The sequence below is a fragment of the Scyliorhinus canicula genome, chromosome 10, assembly GCF_902713615.1.
Source record: "Scyliorhinus canicula chromosome 10, sScyCan1.1, whole genome shotgun sequence".
Classification (NCBI taxonomy): Eukaryota; Metazoa; Chordata; class Chondrichthyes; order Carcharhiniformes; family Scyliorhinidae; genus Scyliorhinus; species Scyliorhinus canicula.
This window is the reverse complement of record NC_052155.1, coordinates 77,446,319-77,463,070: the sequence shown is the minus strand read 5'-3', so window position 1 is coordinate 77,463,070 and position 16,752 is coordinate 77,446,319. Positions and strand designations below refer to the sequence as shown.

The following is a 16,752-nucleotide window of genomic DNA, read 5'->3' as shown; positions in this document are numbered from 1 at the left end:
GATCATGATGGGTAGACACTGGAAGAGAAACAGAGACCTCGGGAGCACCATCATTTTAACCAACTGGACCCTGCCCGCTAGGGAGAGTGGCAACACATCCCATCTCCTGAACTCCTCCTCCATCTGCTCCACCAGCTTTGTAAAGTTTAGCCTATGCAGGGCCCCCCAGCTCCTGGCTATCTGGACCCCCAGGTTTCTGAAGCTCCTCTCTGCCCTTTTCAGCGGAAGCTCCCCTATCTCTCTCTCCTGGTCCCCCATATGCACCACGAACAGCTCACTCTTCCCCACATTGAGCTTATACCCCAGAGAAGTCCCCGAACTCCCCAAGAATCCTCATTACCTCCGGCATCCCCCCCGCCGGATCTGCAACATACAACAATAAATCGTCCGCGTACAACGACAGCCGATGCTCCTCTCTCCCCCCCCCCCTGCACTATCCCCCTCCAGTTCCTCGATTCCCTCAGCGCCATGGCCAGGGGTTCGATCGCCAACACAAACAGCAGGGGAGACAGGGGGCACCCCTGCCTCGTCCCCCGGTACAACCAAAAGTTCTCCGACCTCCTCCCCTTCGTCACCACACTCGCCACCGGGGCATCATACAATAACCTCACCCACCTAATAAATCCCTCACCAAACCTGAACCTCCTCAAAACCTCCCAAAGGTATCTCCACTCCACCCTGTCAAAGGCCTTTTCTGCATCCATCGACGCCACTATCTCCGCCTCCCCGTCCACCGCCGGCATTATTATGACATTGAAAAGCCGCCGCACATTAACGTTCAACTGCCTCCCCTTCACAAAACCCGTTTGATCCGCGTGAATAACCTGCGGCACCACATCCTCCACCCTCCTGGCCAATATCTTGGCCAGCAGTTTCGCGTCCACATTGAAATCGAAATCGGCCTGTAAGACCCACACTGAAGGGGGTCCTTATCCCGCTTCAGAATCAATGAAATTAACACCCTGGACATCGTCGGGGGCAAAGCCCCCCCTTCCCTTGCCTCATTCAAGGTCCTCACTAGCAGCGGGCCCAGCAGGTCTGAAAACTTCTTATAAAATTCCACCGGGAACCCATCGGGCCCCGGTGCCTTCCCTGACTGCATACTCCCCATCGCATTGACCAGCTCCTCCAGCTCAACTGGCGCCCCCAGACCCTCCACCTGCTCCTCCCCTACTCTCCGGAACTCTAGCTTGTCCAAAATGTGGTCCATTTCCCACTCCTCCCCAGGGGGCACTGACCGGTATAACTCCTCATAGAAGGTCCTAAACACTCCGTTAATGCCCCTTGCACTCCACACCAGACTCCCTCCTCCATCCCTAACTCCCTTGCCGCTTCCTGCTTCCGGAGCTGGTGGGCCAGCATCCGACTCTCCTTCTCCCTGTATTCGTAAACCACCCCTTGCGCCTTCCTCCACTGCTCCTCCGCTTTCCTGGTGGTCAATAAATCAAACTCAGCTTGGAGACTACGACGCTTCCTCAATAGCCCTTCTTCCGGGACCTCCGCGTACCTCCTGTCCACCCTCACCATTTCTTCCACCAACCTCTCCCTCTCCCTTTTCTCCCCCGTCTCCCTATGTGCCCTAATGGAAATCAGCTCCCCCCTAACCACCACCCTCAGCGCCTCCCAGACCACCCCCACCTGCACCTCCCCATTATCATTAGTTTCTAAATACCCCTCGTTGCACCTCCGGACCCGCCCGCATACCTCCTCGTCCGACAGCAGCCCCACCTCTAACCTCCACAGTGGGCGTTGGTCCCTCCCCTCCCCCAGCTCTAGGTCCACCCAATGCGGGGCGTGATCCGAGGTGGCTATCGCCGAATACTCCGCCCCTACCACCCTCGGAATCAATGCCCTGCTAAAGACAAAAAAGTCAATCTGGGAGTAAGCCATATGGACATGGGAGAAGAATGAGAATTCCCTACCCCTCGGCCTCATAAACTTCCAAGGATCCACCCCTCCCATCTGGTCCATGAACCCCCTCAGCACTGTGGCCGCCGCCGGTCTCTTACCCGTCCTGGACCTGGAGCGATCTAGTGCTGGGTCCAGCACTGTATTGAAATCGCCTCCCATTATCAAGTCTCAAGGTCTGGAATCCGGCCCAGCATACACCGCATAAAGCCTGCATTGTCCCAATTTGGGGCGTACGCATTAACCAGCACCACCCACTCCCCTGGAGCCTACCACTCACCATCACATATCTGCCAGAACTAACCGCCACCACACTCGACACAACAAACAACATACTCTTCCCCACCAAAATCGCCACCCCCCAGTTCTTCGCATCCAACCCCGAATGGAACACTTGCCCAACCCACCCCTTTCTCAACCTTATCTGATCCGTCTCCTGGAGCATAGCCACATCCGCCCCCAGCCCCTTCAAATGCGCAACCACCCGGGCCCGCTTGTCCGGCCCATTCAGCCTCCTTACATTCCATGTGACCAGCCGAATCAGGGGGCTATTCACCCCCCCCCCCCCCCCCCCCCCCCCCCCCTCCGGTCAGCCATAACTCTTCCTCGGCCAACACATGCCCGCAGTCCCCACACGGCCCGTTCCCCACAGTGGTAGATCCTCATCCCGACCCCCCCCTAGCACCACCAGTTCCCCTTCAGCCCTTCCAGCAGCAACCCGGTACCCCCCCTTACTCTCCCCCCCCCCACCCCTGACACCCTCCTCCCCTCCCCCCCCTAGCTAGGGCCCCCCTAGCTGCGTTGCCCCCCTCATTGTACCTCCGTAAGTCAACAGACTCCTGCTGACCCTGGCTGCACCCGCCACCCCAACGACCCCCCCCCCCCCCCCCCCGGTGTGACCCAACCACCATTCCCCCCGACCGGCACAGTCCCCCCCCCCCATTCCGACTCCAGCGTGGGAAAAAACCCGCGCCTCCAGCTTAAACCCCGCCCCTCGACCCAAAACGCGGGAAGAGAAGGCTCGCGCCACAACGGGCCTACAAAACATCCCACAAGAAAGAAAAAACAAAAACCAACAGAAAAGAGCAAGGGAGAACAGAGCCTTCGAACACTATACATCAGTCCCCAACCCCCCCTCAATCCGAGTCCAGCTTCTCTGGCTGGACAAAGGCCCAGGCCTCTTCCGGGGAGTCAAAGTAGTACTGGCGGTCTTTATAAGTGACCCAAAGGCGCACCGGCTGTAACACGCCAAACTTCACCCCTCTCTTGTGCAGCACTGCCTTCGACCGGTTATAACCAGCCCTCTTTTTCGCCACCTCCGCACTCCAGTCCTGGTAAATTCGGACTTGCGCATTCTCCCACCTGCTGCTCCTCTCCTTCTTAGCCCAGCTCAGCACACATTCTCGGTCAACGAAGCGGTGAAACCGCACCAGCCCCACCCTTGGCGGCTCGTTCGGCTTGGGCCTTCACACCAACACTTGATGGGCCCCCTCCAGCTCCAAGGGCCCTTGGAAGGACCCCACTCCCATTAGCGAGTTCAGCATTGTGACCACGTAGGCCCCCAAGTCCGATCCCTCCAGCCCCTCCGGGAGGCCCAGGATCCGCAAATTCTTCCGCCGCGAGCGGTTTTCCAATTCCTCCAGCCTTGCCTGCCATTTCTTGTGGAGCGCCTCGTGCGACTCCACCTTCACTGCCAGGCCTAGGATTTCGTCCTCATTCTCCGAGGCCTTTTGCCGGACCTCGCGGATCTCTGCCCCCTGGGCGGTCTGAGTCACTGTGAGCTTGTCAAGCGAGGCCTTTAGCGGTTCCAGCAGCTCAGCTTTCAGCTCTCTGAAGCAGCGATACAGCAGCTCCTGCTGCTCCTGCGCCCACTGCCGCCATGCTGCGATACCCCGCCCCCCGCCATCTTTATCTTCCTCCCTCGCACCTTTCTCTGCTCCAAAGCTGATTTTTTGACCGCCCCGCTCCTGGTCCAGTCCATCCACCGGAAGAGAGGCGCAGTTGATGTCTTCCCACACCGGGAAAAGTCCGACCAGCACCGTTACGGGCCCTTAAAAGGACCCAAAAGTCTGAAAAAAGCGGGAGCCTCCGAACGTGCGGCTTAGCTCCGCATCACCACAACTGGAAGTCCAGCTTCAACAAATGTTGCCTGAGTAAAAGTGAGGTAAGGTTTCCCAGCTGCGACTAGTTGAGGGATTCTTTAAATATGTCCAGAACAGCACCAACTTTGCTTACACTTTTGTTAAGGAGTGATTAACAAAGATGCTACCTGCACATGTGATGATCAAATATCCTGGTGTTGCATCAGCCTGTTTTGGGTCACTTATGTCATGTTAGTGTCCATTTAAGGCCATTGGTACAGGCAGCGGACACAGCTGCATGAACCACTCTACCAATGGGGATATACAGGAAGTGGCCAGAGGCACTCTATACTCACGGAAGTCTCCGTTAGGCCTCCATGAGCTCCAAATAGTCCCACATGCAAGAACAGCAGAAACTTGCACGCAAGCCTTACAAGCCCGAATTAATGAGTAAACATTCTGTTCTGTCTGTTTCGGGCAGGTTGTTCTCTCCCTGCAGATCCTGCCATCAGATGGTAGATATCATAAAATCTTGCCTGCAATTTGAAATTTACATTCTATCAAGGCACACAAGTACATAAGGAAATGAAAAACAATTATTGAATTAGCCCTGCTTTGTGTGAAGATTTTGGGGGGAGAAAGTGACAATTATTGAAAGGGCATCTTTCTTTCTTACAGATAAACTGCCAGTGTAAACTACCCCTATTAATAAAATAATATTTAACTATTCATGCAGAACAAAGTACACATATAGGTGTTCAATGCCCTTTGTACCTTACTAAACCACTGAAAAGTGAACTCATCGTTGCATGCCCTTTAGCATTTGATCTGATTTAATATATTTCACTTCAGACTATCATGTCCAACTCTTCATTTAATCAGGCACCTCAGAGACATACTGTTATCCTGCTAGTATTCCTTGCACATCATTTTCCCAAGTTGGCAAATTACGTAAAATAATTTTGAATGCACCGAATTACTGTATATTTCTGATGTTGTGAATGTTTGTGCTTTTTTTTATTGTTTTATCAAACTGAATGTATGCCCAATAAGAATCATCAGCATAAAAGAAAAGCAACCTATTAAGTAGCATATTTTCGCAGTTGACAAGTTTATAAGAAATCCATCAACAGGAAAGACTGATCAACAGTTCTGCAACCGGACCGTGGAGACCCTAGCATGATTGGGCAGCACGTTAGCATGGTGGTTAGCATAAATGCTTCACAGCTCCAGGGTCCCAGGTTCGATTCCCGGCTGGGTCACTGTCTGTGTGGAGTCTGCACGTCCTCCCCGTGTGTGCGTGGGTTTCCTCCGGGTGCTCCGGTTTCCTCCCACAGTCCAAAGATGTGCGGGTGAGGTGGATTGGCCATGCTAAATTGCCCATAGTGTCCTAAAAAGTAAGGTTAAGTGGTGGGGGTGGGGGTTGTTGGGTTACGGGTATAGGGTGGATACGTGGGTTTGAGTAGGGTGATCATTGCTCGGCACAACATCGAGGGCCGAAGGGCCTGTTCTGTGCTGTACTGTTCTATGTTCTATGATGGTTTCAATAGATTTAGAAAATGCTAATTTATCTGCAAGTCTTGTTCATGCTGAAAAAGTACTGCATCTAAAAATGGTCACATCTTGCAGTTTAAAATAATATTCCAAAATTATGTTCCATTTTACAATCATGCAACTCTGAATAGACTCAATGTGACATATGTTATAGCTGTTTAACAATTGTAAATGTACAGCCATAAGTGTTACTTGCTTGCCACTCATTGATTAATGGCATTGGAATCTATGTATTGATATAAAAGATGATCAACCATAGGGTAGACTGGAACAGTAACTAAATATTAACAATTATCAAGTGCCTTTAATGTAGCAAATGCTCCATGATGCTTCACAGAATAAAAATTGGCATTGGACACAAATGGAATATTTAAGAAAAGAAGTTTCAAGAGGACCTTGGAAAGCAAAAAAAAAGAGGAAAGGGAAAATTTTGAGATTGAATTTTCAACTGAGAACTGAGTGGTACATAATCGGGTAATGCTGGAGAGTTGATAGAGGTTAGATGGGACAAAGCCTGAGATGGATTTGTATGTGAAGATACAAATTTGAAACTCGATATTTTGGGCGATAGGTAGGTTGATGAAGGTTACTTTACACAGACGTCTGCAGAACAACACAATATTGCCGAAAAATATTTTAAAAATAACATCCATCCTTGCAGGCTCTCGGGGACAAACTGCTCTCATTCCATAGCCCCTGATTCGACTTCCTTTCCTGGATGCTTGCTCAGGCTGAGCCAGATGGTTTGCTTTCCGAGGCTTGTGACTCTAGCTGAATTTCAAACCCAATGCCCATAAATGTTGGGACAAGGTGTGAAGTCCGAATCAGCCATCCAATCAAACCAGGAAAATCTTGGGCTTCAGAAAGCAATCTTGTTTCTGACATTTCTTGGATTTCCATAGCAGGATGGAAGTGAGTTTAAAAGGTTGTATGGTATGCCTTTACTGAAGTGGCAGCATATTTGGCATGGGTAATATCACTGGATTTTTATAATGTTATGGTCCAGGACTTGGAGAACCCCAAAGTGTATCATGGTGTCCACCTGACCCACAACCTTTGATAGATTGTGGTATGGGGAGCACACGGCCCACTCTACAGGTATGGTACAGCAGAAATGGAAAAGTATTTTTTAAAGCAAAACAATGTTTATTCTATGAACTCAAGTTAACCTTTTTAAAACATACAGTGAACATCTTAGCAACCATTAATTTACATACAGCCCCCAAAGAATACAACACTAAGTAATCCTTGAGCTTTCCTTTTAACATCCATAAGACTTAAAACAAAAACTTTAACAGAAGCACCTCAGGTTTAACTTCACTATTGAGAACAGTTACCACGTTGAAATGAGCAAATGGACATTCATCAGCTTGTAGAGATTAACACACGTCCTGTGGTGATTGCAGCTTCTCCAAACCTTTAAATGAAACCAAACCCACCTTGTAGCAAAAAGCCCAAAGCGAAAGTAAAAAGCTGACAGCCCAGCTCCACCCACTCTCTGACATCACTGCAGTAATAAACACCCATTTCTTAAAGGTACTCTCACTATAGATATTTATATACACACCCATTTATAAGCACCCATTTCTTAAAGATACTGTCACATGACACCTCCCCCAAGCAAAAAAAATAAACCATCAACTTCAAGATGGTTTTATTTTTCACCTCTTCACTATCCTTGAAGAAATACACACAGTAAATATACTTTTTTGTTTCAAAAAACCAACGCATGCACACAGGAATAATAATATAGTCCATTTCTTTTTCTTCTTCCTCCAACTGGAATCCTTCTCGATTGATAGTCTCTTTGAACAAGAAGGTCTCTGCTCGATCCATCTCCTCAAGGAAAGTGACTTGGGCTTTTCCAAATTTACTTTTGGCTAGGTTTATCACCAAACCTGCCTCCTGAAGTTGATCAAATAACTCCATCATATACTTTAAATGTTCTTTCCATGTTTGGCTGAAAATTACCAGATCGTCGATGTATACCGCACAATTGGGTAATCCTGAAACTACTTTGTTAGTTAACCATTGAAATGTGGCTGGAGCATTTTTCATGCCAAATGGCATAACATTGAATTGGTATATACCATCTGGAGTCACAAAAGCTGAAATCTCCTTCGCCCTTTCGGATAAAGGTAACTGCCAGTAACCTTTAAGTAAATCCAGTTTGGAAATAAAAACTAATTGTCCCACTTTCTCAATGCAATCCTCCAAACATGGGATAGGATAATAGTCCGTTCTTGTAACTGCATTAACCTTTCTATAGTCCACACACAACCGTTGGGTACCGTCTGGTTTAGGTATCATCACTATGGGTGAGCTCCATTGGCTGCAACCCACTTCGATTATGCCATTTTTAAGCATACTCTCAATCTCTTTGTTAACCTGTGCCAATTTTAAAGGGTTAAGTCAATCTGGATATTGTTTGATTGGAACAACATTTCCCACATCTACGTCATGTATAGCCATTTTAGTACTTCCCAATTTATCTCCACAAACTTGCCCATGTGACATCAATAACTCTTTCAGGTCAGTTTGTTTTTCCTCTGGAAGGTAACTCAACAATTTATCCCAATTTTTAAGACCATCTTCGTTTTCCAATTTAATTTGAGGTATGCCAAATTCGCAGTCATCTGGATTTGGTTCATCACTTTGAGTTAGAATCATTAAAACCTCCTCCTTTTTCTCTCCTTCCCTTTCAAAGTACCTTTAAAGCATATTCACATGACAGACTCGCTGAGTTTTCCTCCTATCTGGCGTTTTTACCACATAACTCACCTCACTTAATTTCCTTTTAATCTGATAAGGTCCACAATACCTTGCTTTTAAAAGCTCACCTACTACTGGGAACAATACTAAAACTTTATCTCCACTGGCAAAACTACAAACTTTGGATTTCTTGTCCTCTACCCATTTCAGCACATTTTTTTTTTTTTTTTTTTAAATTTAGATTAGCCAATTATTTTTTCTAATTAAGGGGCAATTTAGTGTGGCCAATCCACCTACTCTGCACATTTTTGGGTTGTGGGGGCGAAACCCACGCAGACACGGGGAGAATGTGCAAACGCCACACGGACAGTGACCCAGAGCCGGGATCGAACCTGGGACCTCAGCGCCGTGAGGCGGTTGTGCTAACCACTAGGCCACCATGCTGCCCCCATTTCAGCACATTTTGTGCAACTTTTACATGTTGTCTAGCCAATTCACCTGCTCTATTGAATCGTTCCCTAAAATTTGTTACATAATCCAATAATGTAATTTCCAATTCCTCACTCACCAATTTTTCCTCAATCAATTTAAGTGCTCCTCTTACCTCATGACCAAAAATTATTTCAAAAGGACTGAATTTGGTTGACTCATCAGATGCATCCCTAATTGCAAACAGTGCGAATGGAATTCCTTTATCCCAATCCTCTGGATAATTGTGACAATAAGCCCTCAACATTGTCTTTAATGCCTTTTTAGTTCAGGAAAATTGGCGGAGTTACAACAGAAAGATGTAGAAATAAAACGGAAATAATACGGATGTATCAGAAAGCATATACGGAAGAGGATTCTGAGTGTATACCAGAGTGTTATTACCGTAAAAATATGCGCCTCATCCTCCACCTGTTCTTGTTTTTCAACCATCTGATCAAAAATCGTTTCTGATAATTGCACTTCAACTTAATCTTGGCAATTCACCAGGCCCTGGCGGTGCCTCGCACCTCATCACAATGACCTCACCTCACTGCTAGTTGCCTGGCTGTAACCTGCACAGCCCTCATCCGCCCTGGCCTGGGGGTCAAGACAACCCTGCTCCCCTTGACGACAGTTTGCTTCCAAGTCCCGACTAGCTGGATGACTCACCACCTCTCTCCCTCATGGCTTTTACCCCCAATTCAAAAAAGTTAGTTAAGTGAACACCGAAGATCTTTGCCTTGACTGCTGTCTCTTCCTCTCCAACTCACGTCAACATTCACCAATATTTATGTGCTTACGGGGACTCAACTAATCAGAATCTGGTGTCACTCTGCATTACCTGCTGCGACACTTGTGAGCTTATCAGTAAATGCAGAACTATAAGGCTCTGATTGGTGCCCACATACACTGGCCAACATGGGCACTCCCCATTGGTCAGGACTCTTTGCCTAGGCATGGTATGTTTCATTGTAAGTCCACATCTGCCAAGCAGTGCTGGGGGTAGTACCAGGGGAAGTGCCAAGGGGAAGTGCCTGGGCAGTGCCAGGGTACTTCATGGGAATGACCCTGTTCCATCTGGGGGCTGTACTCACCTGTGCATTTCCGCCGGGTTCTGCTCGTCAGGTGTACATCATGGGAAACCTGTCATGATTCATGTTGGCATGCGCTCACACCGATGTGAATGGACAATTTAACGTGAAGGCACTCTCAGGCGTAAAGGCCTTATAATTGTATTCAAATGGGTTTAGTGTTGGGATACCTGTTACATCATTGGTGGGGGGGGGGGGGGCAAGGACAATCACAACGGGAAATCCTGCTGGCATAAAATCCATTTTGGGATTCCTGTGGCATTGAATGCCCCCACCGTCAATCGTTCCCACCCCCTCCAAAAAGGGAGTGCAAAATCCCTTCCATAGTTGTCTTACCAATAATTCCAATAGATAGGTAATGATAACAAATAAAAAACTTGAAAATCCACAGACCCTGAATTCTATCTGCCTGAAGTCTCCACAGATGACTCTGATGGGCCTTCAGGGAGATGCATCCAATTTCGCATTGTTATAGTTGGCACCTGTACCCCAATGGGTTCAACTTGGATGTCTTCACAGAGACCACGCTATGTAGTGCACTCTGCTTGACCTGAATTTGTCAGTACCACATCCCCACCCCACCCCACAACCCAAAAAGAGGAAATATGTCAAGGGAGTCACTTTGCAATTTAAAACTGAATTCATCATTTGTAGAATGAGATGAAGTCATTAGAATGGAAATAAGCTCCTGTAAAGCATTGGCAGTGGCATAAGGCTGAATGACCAAATGTCCTGTAAATTCTAGGCATTTCTCTGTGTTTAAAATTTCTCCAGTTCAGACCATGAGCCCAGAATAGGCCAACCCATTGGGGCCCGATAGACAATTGTAAATTTTTAAAGATCTATAATTTAATATAGGTGCAAATTGTATACAGCAGTGAGTTAATTGCAACCTTTAAAAAAACAAGGAATAAAACATAATTTGTTCTAGCAATTGAAAGATGAATAAATATTTATTTATTCTAGAAATATGTCTAAATATGAGTTTGTTCAAAGTTATAAAGGGAAAGAAAAAAAGGAACTTGTCCTTCATGACACTCAAAGCCAATGACATGCTTTTGAAGTGTGGTCGCTGTTGCAATGTAGGAAAAGTGGCACAAATTTATACACAACAAATTTACACAGGCAGCAATGTGATAACGACCAGATAATCTGATGTTAGTTGAAGGGTAAGAACACTAATAGCTTCCCTGTTCATCTTCAAAATAGGCCCATGGGATTTTTGGCGTTCCGAAACAGCAGACGGGGAATCGGTTTAACATTTCAGCCGAGAGACAGCGCCTAACATATTCCTACATTCCCTTAGTACTGTACTGGAATGTCAAGCTAGATTTTTATGCTCAATTCTCTGGAATGGGACATGAACCCATAATCTTGTGATTTAGATTGCTCAGCACTGAGTTACAGTTTCTAATTATTTGCCTGGATGCAGTCGACATGCTGGAAATAAAATTGATTGAATGAAAGGAGAAAAGGCTAAACCATCTGCACAAAGTGAGAATCGCCTACTTACAAAGGATGCGTCAACAGTTACAAACGTAACTTGGTGCATGATTGCCCGATTGTATCGAAGGCTATGGAAAGTACTCATCAATCTTGTTCAAGAACTGATCTTACGTGAGAGACTCACACTTTTTTGCGAGTTATGTTTCATCCATTGGATTTACACAATTAATTTTGTAATTCTGTGCTTCGTTAGGAAAAACACCTTACCGGGAAATCAAAGCTAGGAAACTCACCTTTTAGACCTCCAACATATATTAGAAAATTGACCTTTAATCACAAGGCAGAAACTATGACACACCTATTGCCTCTAAAGTCAGCTTCGTGTGAAAGTGAGTCACTTGGCTGGATTCTCCACAGCCCATGGATGATAGCTGACTTCCCGGTGCGGTGGAGAATCCAGCGTCTGCCGCCAATCCACTTCCATTGCTCCAGCCCTCCGCTGGTGGCAGCATCAAGGTATCTCTTATGGAGGGGTTTCTTGTGGGGGGGGGGGGTCCTCTCTCATGGGAGAAGGGTATTTCTTATGGGGAGTCTCTGGTGGCATCTCTCTTATGGGGATGAGTTTCTGGTGGGGGGCATTGGGGGTGTCTGGTGGGAGTGGGATGGGCAGGATTTGCATTGAAATAATAATCTTTATTATTGTCACAAGTAGGCTTACATTAACACTGCAATGAAGTTACTGTGAAAAGCCCCGAGTCGCCACACTCCGGCGCCTGTTTGGATACTCAGAGGTAGAATTCAGAATGTCCAATTCACCTAAGCACATCTTTCGGGACTTGTGGGAGCAAACTGGAGCACCTGGAGGAAACCCACACAGACACGGGGCGAATGTGCAGACTCTGCATAGATAGTTGACCAAGCAGGAATCGAACCTTGGACCCTGGCGCTGTGAAACACAGTGCTAAGCATTGTGTGGGGGGGAGGGAGTTTGAGGGCAACTCCCTAAAAGAGCTAGCCCTTTGGCCCACCACGGGGTCCGTCATGCCAGGGCCACGTTAGGATACTCCGCCTACGTGAGTCCCGGCTCAAAGACCCGGAGATTCACGCAGGCTCTGAGAATCCGGTGCGTGGCCTGTTAATCGGATGTAAATGGGTCAACAGCCGAGTAAAATCAATTTCACATTGATATGAATGAAAGCCTTGTAGATTAAAGATCTGAGGGGGTTTAATCCCAGCTGATGTGGTTTTCCTTTTCAAGGATTTACGGGGCTGATTTCTCTGCCTGAGCTAGCAGGTGTATTGCACAGGTGAGTTTTAAGGCAGTGAAACTAATGTTTATCAAGATCTAGCTATGATTGACAGCTCTTGGAGCACATCAATGACAGGTAAGTGCTTTCTGCAGAGTAAAAGAGGAAATGAGAGCACTTAACTGGCTTTGGTGTGCTCCAAGAACTGTTAATTATAGCTGGACGTTTATAAACATTGCAGATAGTTTCGCAGCTGGCTACTTGAAAGCCACTCGAGCATGAAGGGAAATGAGATTAAACAATTCAGAAAATGTTCAAGCTGTCAATTACAATACATTAAAATAAGGTACACACTAATTTGAATGAAAGCCTTGCAGATCAAGATTTATGGGGATTTAAACCCAGCTGATATTGTTTTCCCTTTCTAGTAATTTACTAATTTGCTTTCTCTGCCTGAGCCAGCATGTGTATTGCAGAGGTGAGTTTTAAAGCAGTGATTATTTTCATTGTCCTTGTCTGGATTGCTCTCTAGCTTCCAGACATGGAAAGGGGGGCGGGAGTGTGGGGTGTGTGTGGGGGGGGGGGGGGGGGGGGTGTTGGGGGGGGGGGGGGCAGGGGCCTCTCTTACAGGGAGCTTTCAGGCAGGAGTATCCGCAATGGAAGGCTTCCAGGCAGGGGTATATCTTATGGGGTGGATCTCTGATGGGGTCTTTCTTGTGGGGTCTCGCTTTGTGGGGATCCCACCCCGCCACCCCGTGAATCCCACCCTGCCACCCCGAAGCCGGCTGCCCAATTCTCCGGCACCGTTTTTTTGGCAGGGTCGGGAATCGCGCCGCGCCGGTCGGGGGCCATTGCAACCGCCCCCCCCCCGACAATTTTCCGGACACCGAAAGGCCGAGTGGCCGCCCATTTTCGGCGGTCCCGCCGGTGTAAAATACACCAAGTCTGTACCGGCGGGACCTGCACATGTGCTGGGATGATGCCAGCACACGCTGGTGCTCACGCTCATGCACCAACTCGTGCCGGCCAGCAGAGGCCCTTCGCCGCCAGTTGGCGCAGCATCAAGCCCTTTGGCGACGGTTGGCGCGGCGGCAACCCCACCGAAGGTGCGGAATCCGCACCTTCTGGGTGGCCCGACGCTGGGGTGGTTCACGCCACTCCTCCACCCCTGTACGGCCCGCCCCACTGGGCAGGGGAGAATCCCGCCCCAAAGATCTGAGGGAGTTTAAACCCAACTGATGCGGTTTTCTCTTATGAGGAATTTATCTACCTGAGCCAGCAGGTGTATTTTTAAGGCAGTGAAACTAACCACATATTTATAAACATCAAGCTATGAGTGACAGCTCTTAGAGCACATCAAAGGTAGTTAAGTGCATTCTGCAGGGAAAAAGGAGCAGTGACTGGCTTTGATGTGGTCCAAGAGCTGTCAATTATAGCTAGATGTTTATAAACATTGTGGTTAGTTTCACAGCAGGCAACTTGAAATCCATTCAGGCATGAAGGGAAATGAAATTAAACAATCCAGGCAGTTGACTGTGTGCACAAGCCGTCAATCACACCCTAGTAAAATCAATTTCACATTTATATGAATGAAATCCTGGCAGATCAAATATTTGAGGGGGTTTAAACCGAGCTGATGTTATTTTCCCTTTCCAGGAATTTACAGGTGCTCCTTCCTCTGCCTGAGCCAGCAGATGTATTGCACAGGTGAGTTTTAAAGCAATGATTATTTTTCACTGTCTCTGTCTGGCCTGCTCTTTAGCTTCCAGGCAGAGGTCTGTATAATTGGGGGGGGGGAGGGGCTTCCAGGCAGGGGCGTATGTAATGGAGGCCTTCCAGGCATGAGTCTCTGTAATGTGGGGCTTCCAGACAGGGGTCTGTGTAATTGGGGGGGGGGGGTTTCTGGTGGGGTTTTCTGCTATGGAGGGGTCTTTGGAGGGGGTGACACGTCACCCTCATACTATGGAGAGGGGGGTCTCAAAAAGTTCTGTGATGTGTGTGTGCGGAATTGCATTGTGGAGAGAGGGGGGATGCGGCCCAGCTACCGGGCCTCGCTATCGGGCCACCATTTTGAGTGGGTGGCTCAATAGTGGAATTTGTGATGGAATTCCTCGCAATTTCCGCCATGCTTAAATTTGTATGGCAAAAGATAGTGAATCACCAACCTCGAGCCCAACTCTGAGCAAATTCATCTTCGACGGGAGAACATAGTCTCCCAAACGGAGAAATCCTGTCATTGTGTTTTGTACAGTGGATTTGAGATAAAGGTTTATTGATTGTTTATCTTTTATTGCTGAATACATATAGCAGTTATACATACACCATTGAATCATTAACTTAAATTAGGGTCACAGTTACAGATATACTGATATCCCACAGGTCTGCATGCAAGTTAATCATTCAATTTTCCCATGATCATCTTTGAGAGAACCTGCAACAGTCATTAATAAAGAATAGTTACTGCAAAATACATGTTAGTACGTGAGTAGCAGTAAAAGCAAAAAAGTTGATTAATACGCTCTGAATGGTGATCATCTCCTACTCACAGTTCGCTTTTAATTCAAAATGATGCCGAAGAAACATACAGCCAGAGATTTGCTCAAAACTCATCCCAATACAATAACTGCCAAAGTGCTGAGGGGGAAAAATCAGTTTGAAATGTCTCAATGTGACAGTGGTGCCTATCTAATTGCATATAAAATAGTTGTGACTTGGGAAAATGCAATTAAAGTAAGTTTAATAATAATTAAAGGAAAGAACATTTCAACATAACATAAAACCAGACAATAATAGTGAAAGATTGCGATTGAAGAGAGTACAAGAGAAGATATGTGGCTGGACTGGGTGACCAGGACCTCTGGCACATTGAGGTGAGAAAGTAGAAGAAGGAAATGGGCAGAGTAATACGCAGGAAGAAGTAGAGCATGAGACGGTGTTACGGACCTCAGTACAGATGTACATTATGCAGATACATCTGGAAGTGACAACTCAATGCAGTGGTAGAAACTTGTGATTGGAGATTTTCACATAAAACTCAAACAGTTGTGACAACACCAATATCTGTAGCAGACATTCAATCACTTAACCTTATCCCATACAGGAATCGATACAGCTGCAAACCTCTTCCTGGTAAAGTGACAGGCACAGCTGAAAACGTAGATAATGTGAAAACAAGCAACATCAAATGATTTACTGGAAAATTTGTTGCCTTTTGAGACCTGACATCAGGCAGATTTTATATTAAACTGGTGAATAAAATGTAATAAACCTCTTCCTTACCTTTGCAACTGAGCTCAGGTAATAACAGATGTAAGCAGCACCGAATCCTAAAACAAGAGACAAACCTACCCCTGAACCTGACAGATTGATTTTGACCTGATTTTCTAAATACACTGTCAGATCTCTGGTCAATGTGTTCACATTCCATATCAGATCAATCATTGCTGTGCTACCAGTGAAAAATGAGGACCGGTTACCAGCACGTTGCACCAGAAGCAGAGACGTTGGAAGAGATTCTTGCGTCCTTCAGCCCAACCCTCATACACTAGCACAATCCTCTTCAGTTTCTATTTATAGGTTTGAAGCTTTACTCAGTTGTTCAAATGCCACCTACTGGAGGGATAGCATCAAACTAACTACACTTTCCTCCCTCACTCTTCCAAACTTCATTTCAATTAAAGGGCTTATTTTATTCCCAGACTTGAAGACACATTGACCTTACTGTTAAAGAGTGATTGAATCACTGCTCATTGAAACAACAGATGATTATTTTCAGAGAAATTTCTAAACTACATCATGGAACATACAGTAAAGAAGAGATGTTATAATTTTAAATATTGTATAGAATCTGCATTTTATCCTATATAGGCAGCTACTCTGAAAAGTATTGAAGAGTCTTGAGACACTCTCTTTCAATTTATCTTAAGTGCAAAGATAACATTATAGTTTATAGACTGAGAACTCATCTTGAAGACACCATACGGCCAAATGATCATATTACACCATCCATTGGACTTCCGTTGCACTGTGCTGCCACATGTATAGTCATCCTCAGTAGCATTAAGCTATTCTAGAAATCTAAGAACAGAGGAACAGGAGTAGGCCATTTATCCCCTTGAGCCTGTCCCACCATTGACTGAAATTATTCCTGATCTGTGGCTTACTACATATCGGGTGGGATTCTCCGTCGGCTGGCACCAAAATCGGAATAAGTGATCGGGTGGACTTCTGGTGGTGGTGATG

The 16,752-nt window shown here is 46.6% G+C and overlaps 1 protein-coding gene across 2 annotated transcripts in view; it reads right to left on the bottom strand.

Annotated features, from left to right (window-relative positions):
* The window catches only part of abhd3 (abhydrolase domain containing 3, phospholipase), a 105,143-nt gene extending 89,106 nt beyond the window's left edge, over positions 1 to 16,037 (bottom strand). Inside the window, exon 1 of one of the 2 annotated variants that reach the window (XM_038809206.1) lies at positions 15,790 to 16,037. In XM_038809206.1, the coding sequence (XP_038665134.1) occupies positions 15,790 to 15,951 (162 nt within the window). In that variant the 5' untranslated portion in view covers positions 15,952 to 16,037. The remainder of the gene's footprint in view (positions 1 to 15,789) is intronic. The other variant, XM_038809208.1, reaches the window with a different exon arrangement.
* Positions 16,038 to 16,752: the final 715 nt, after the last annotated feature.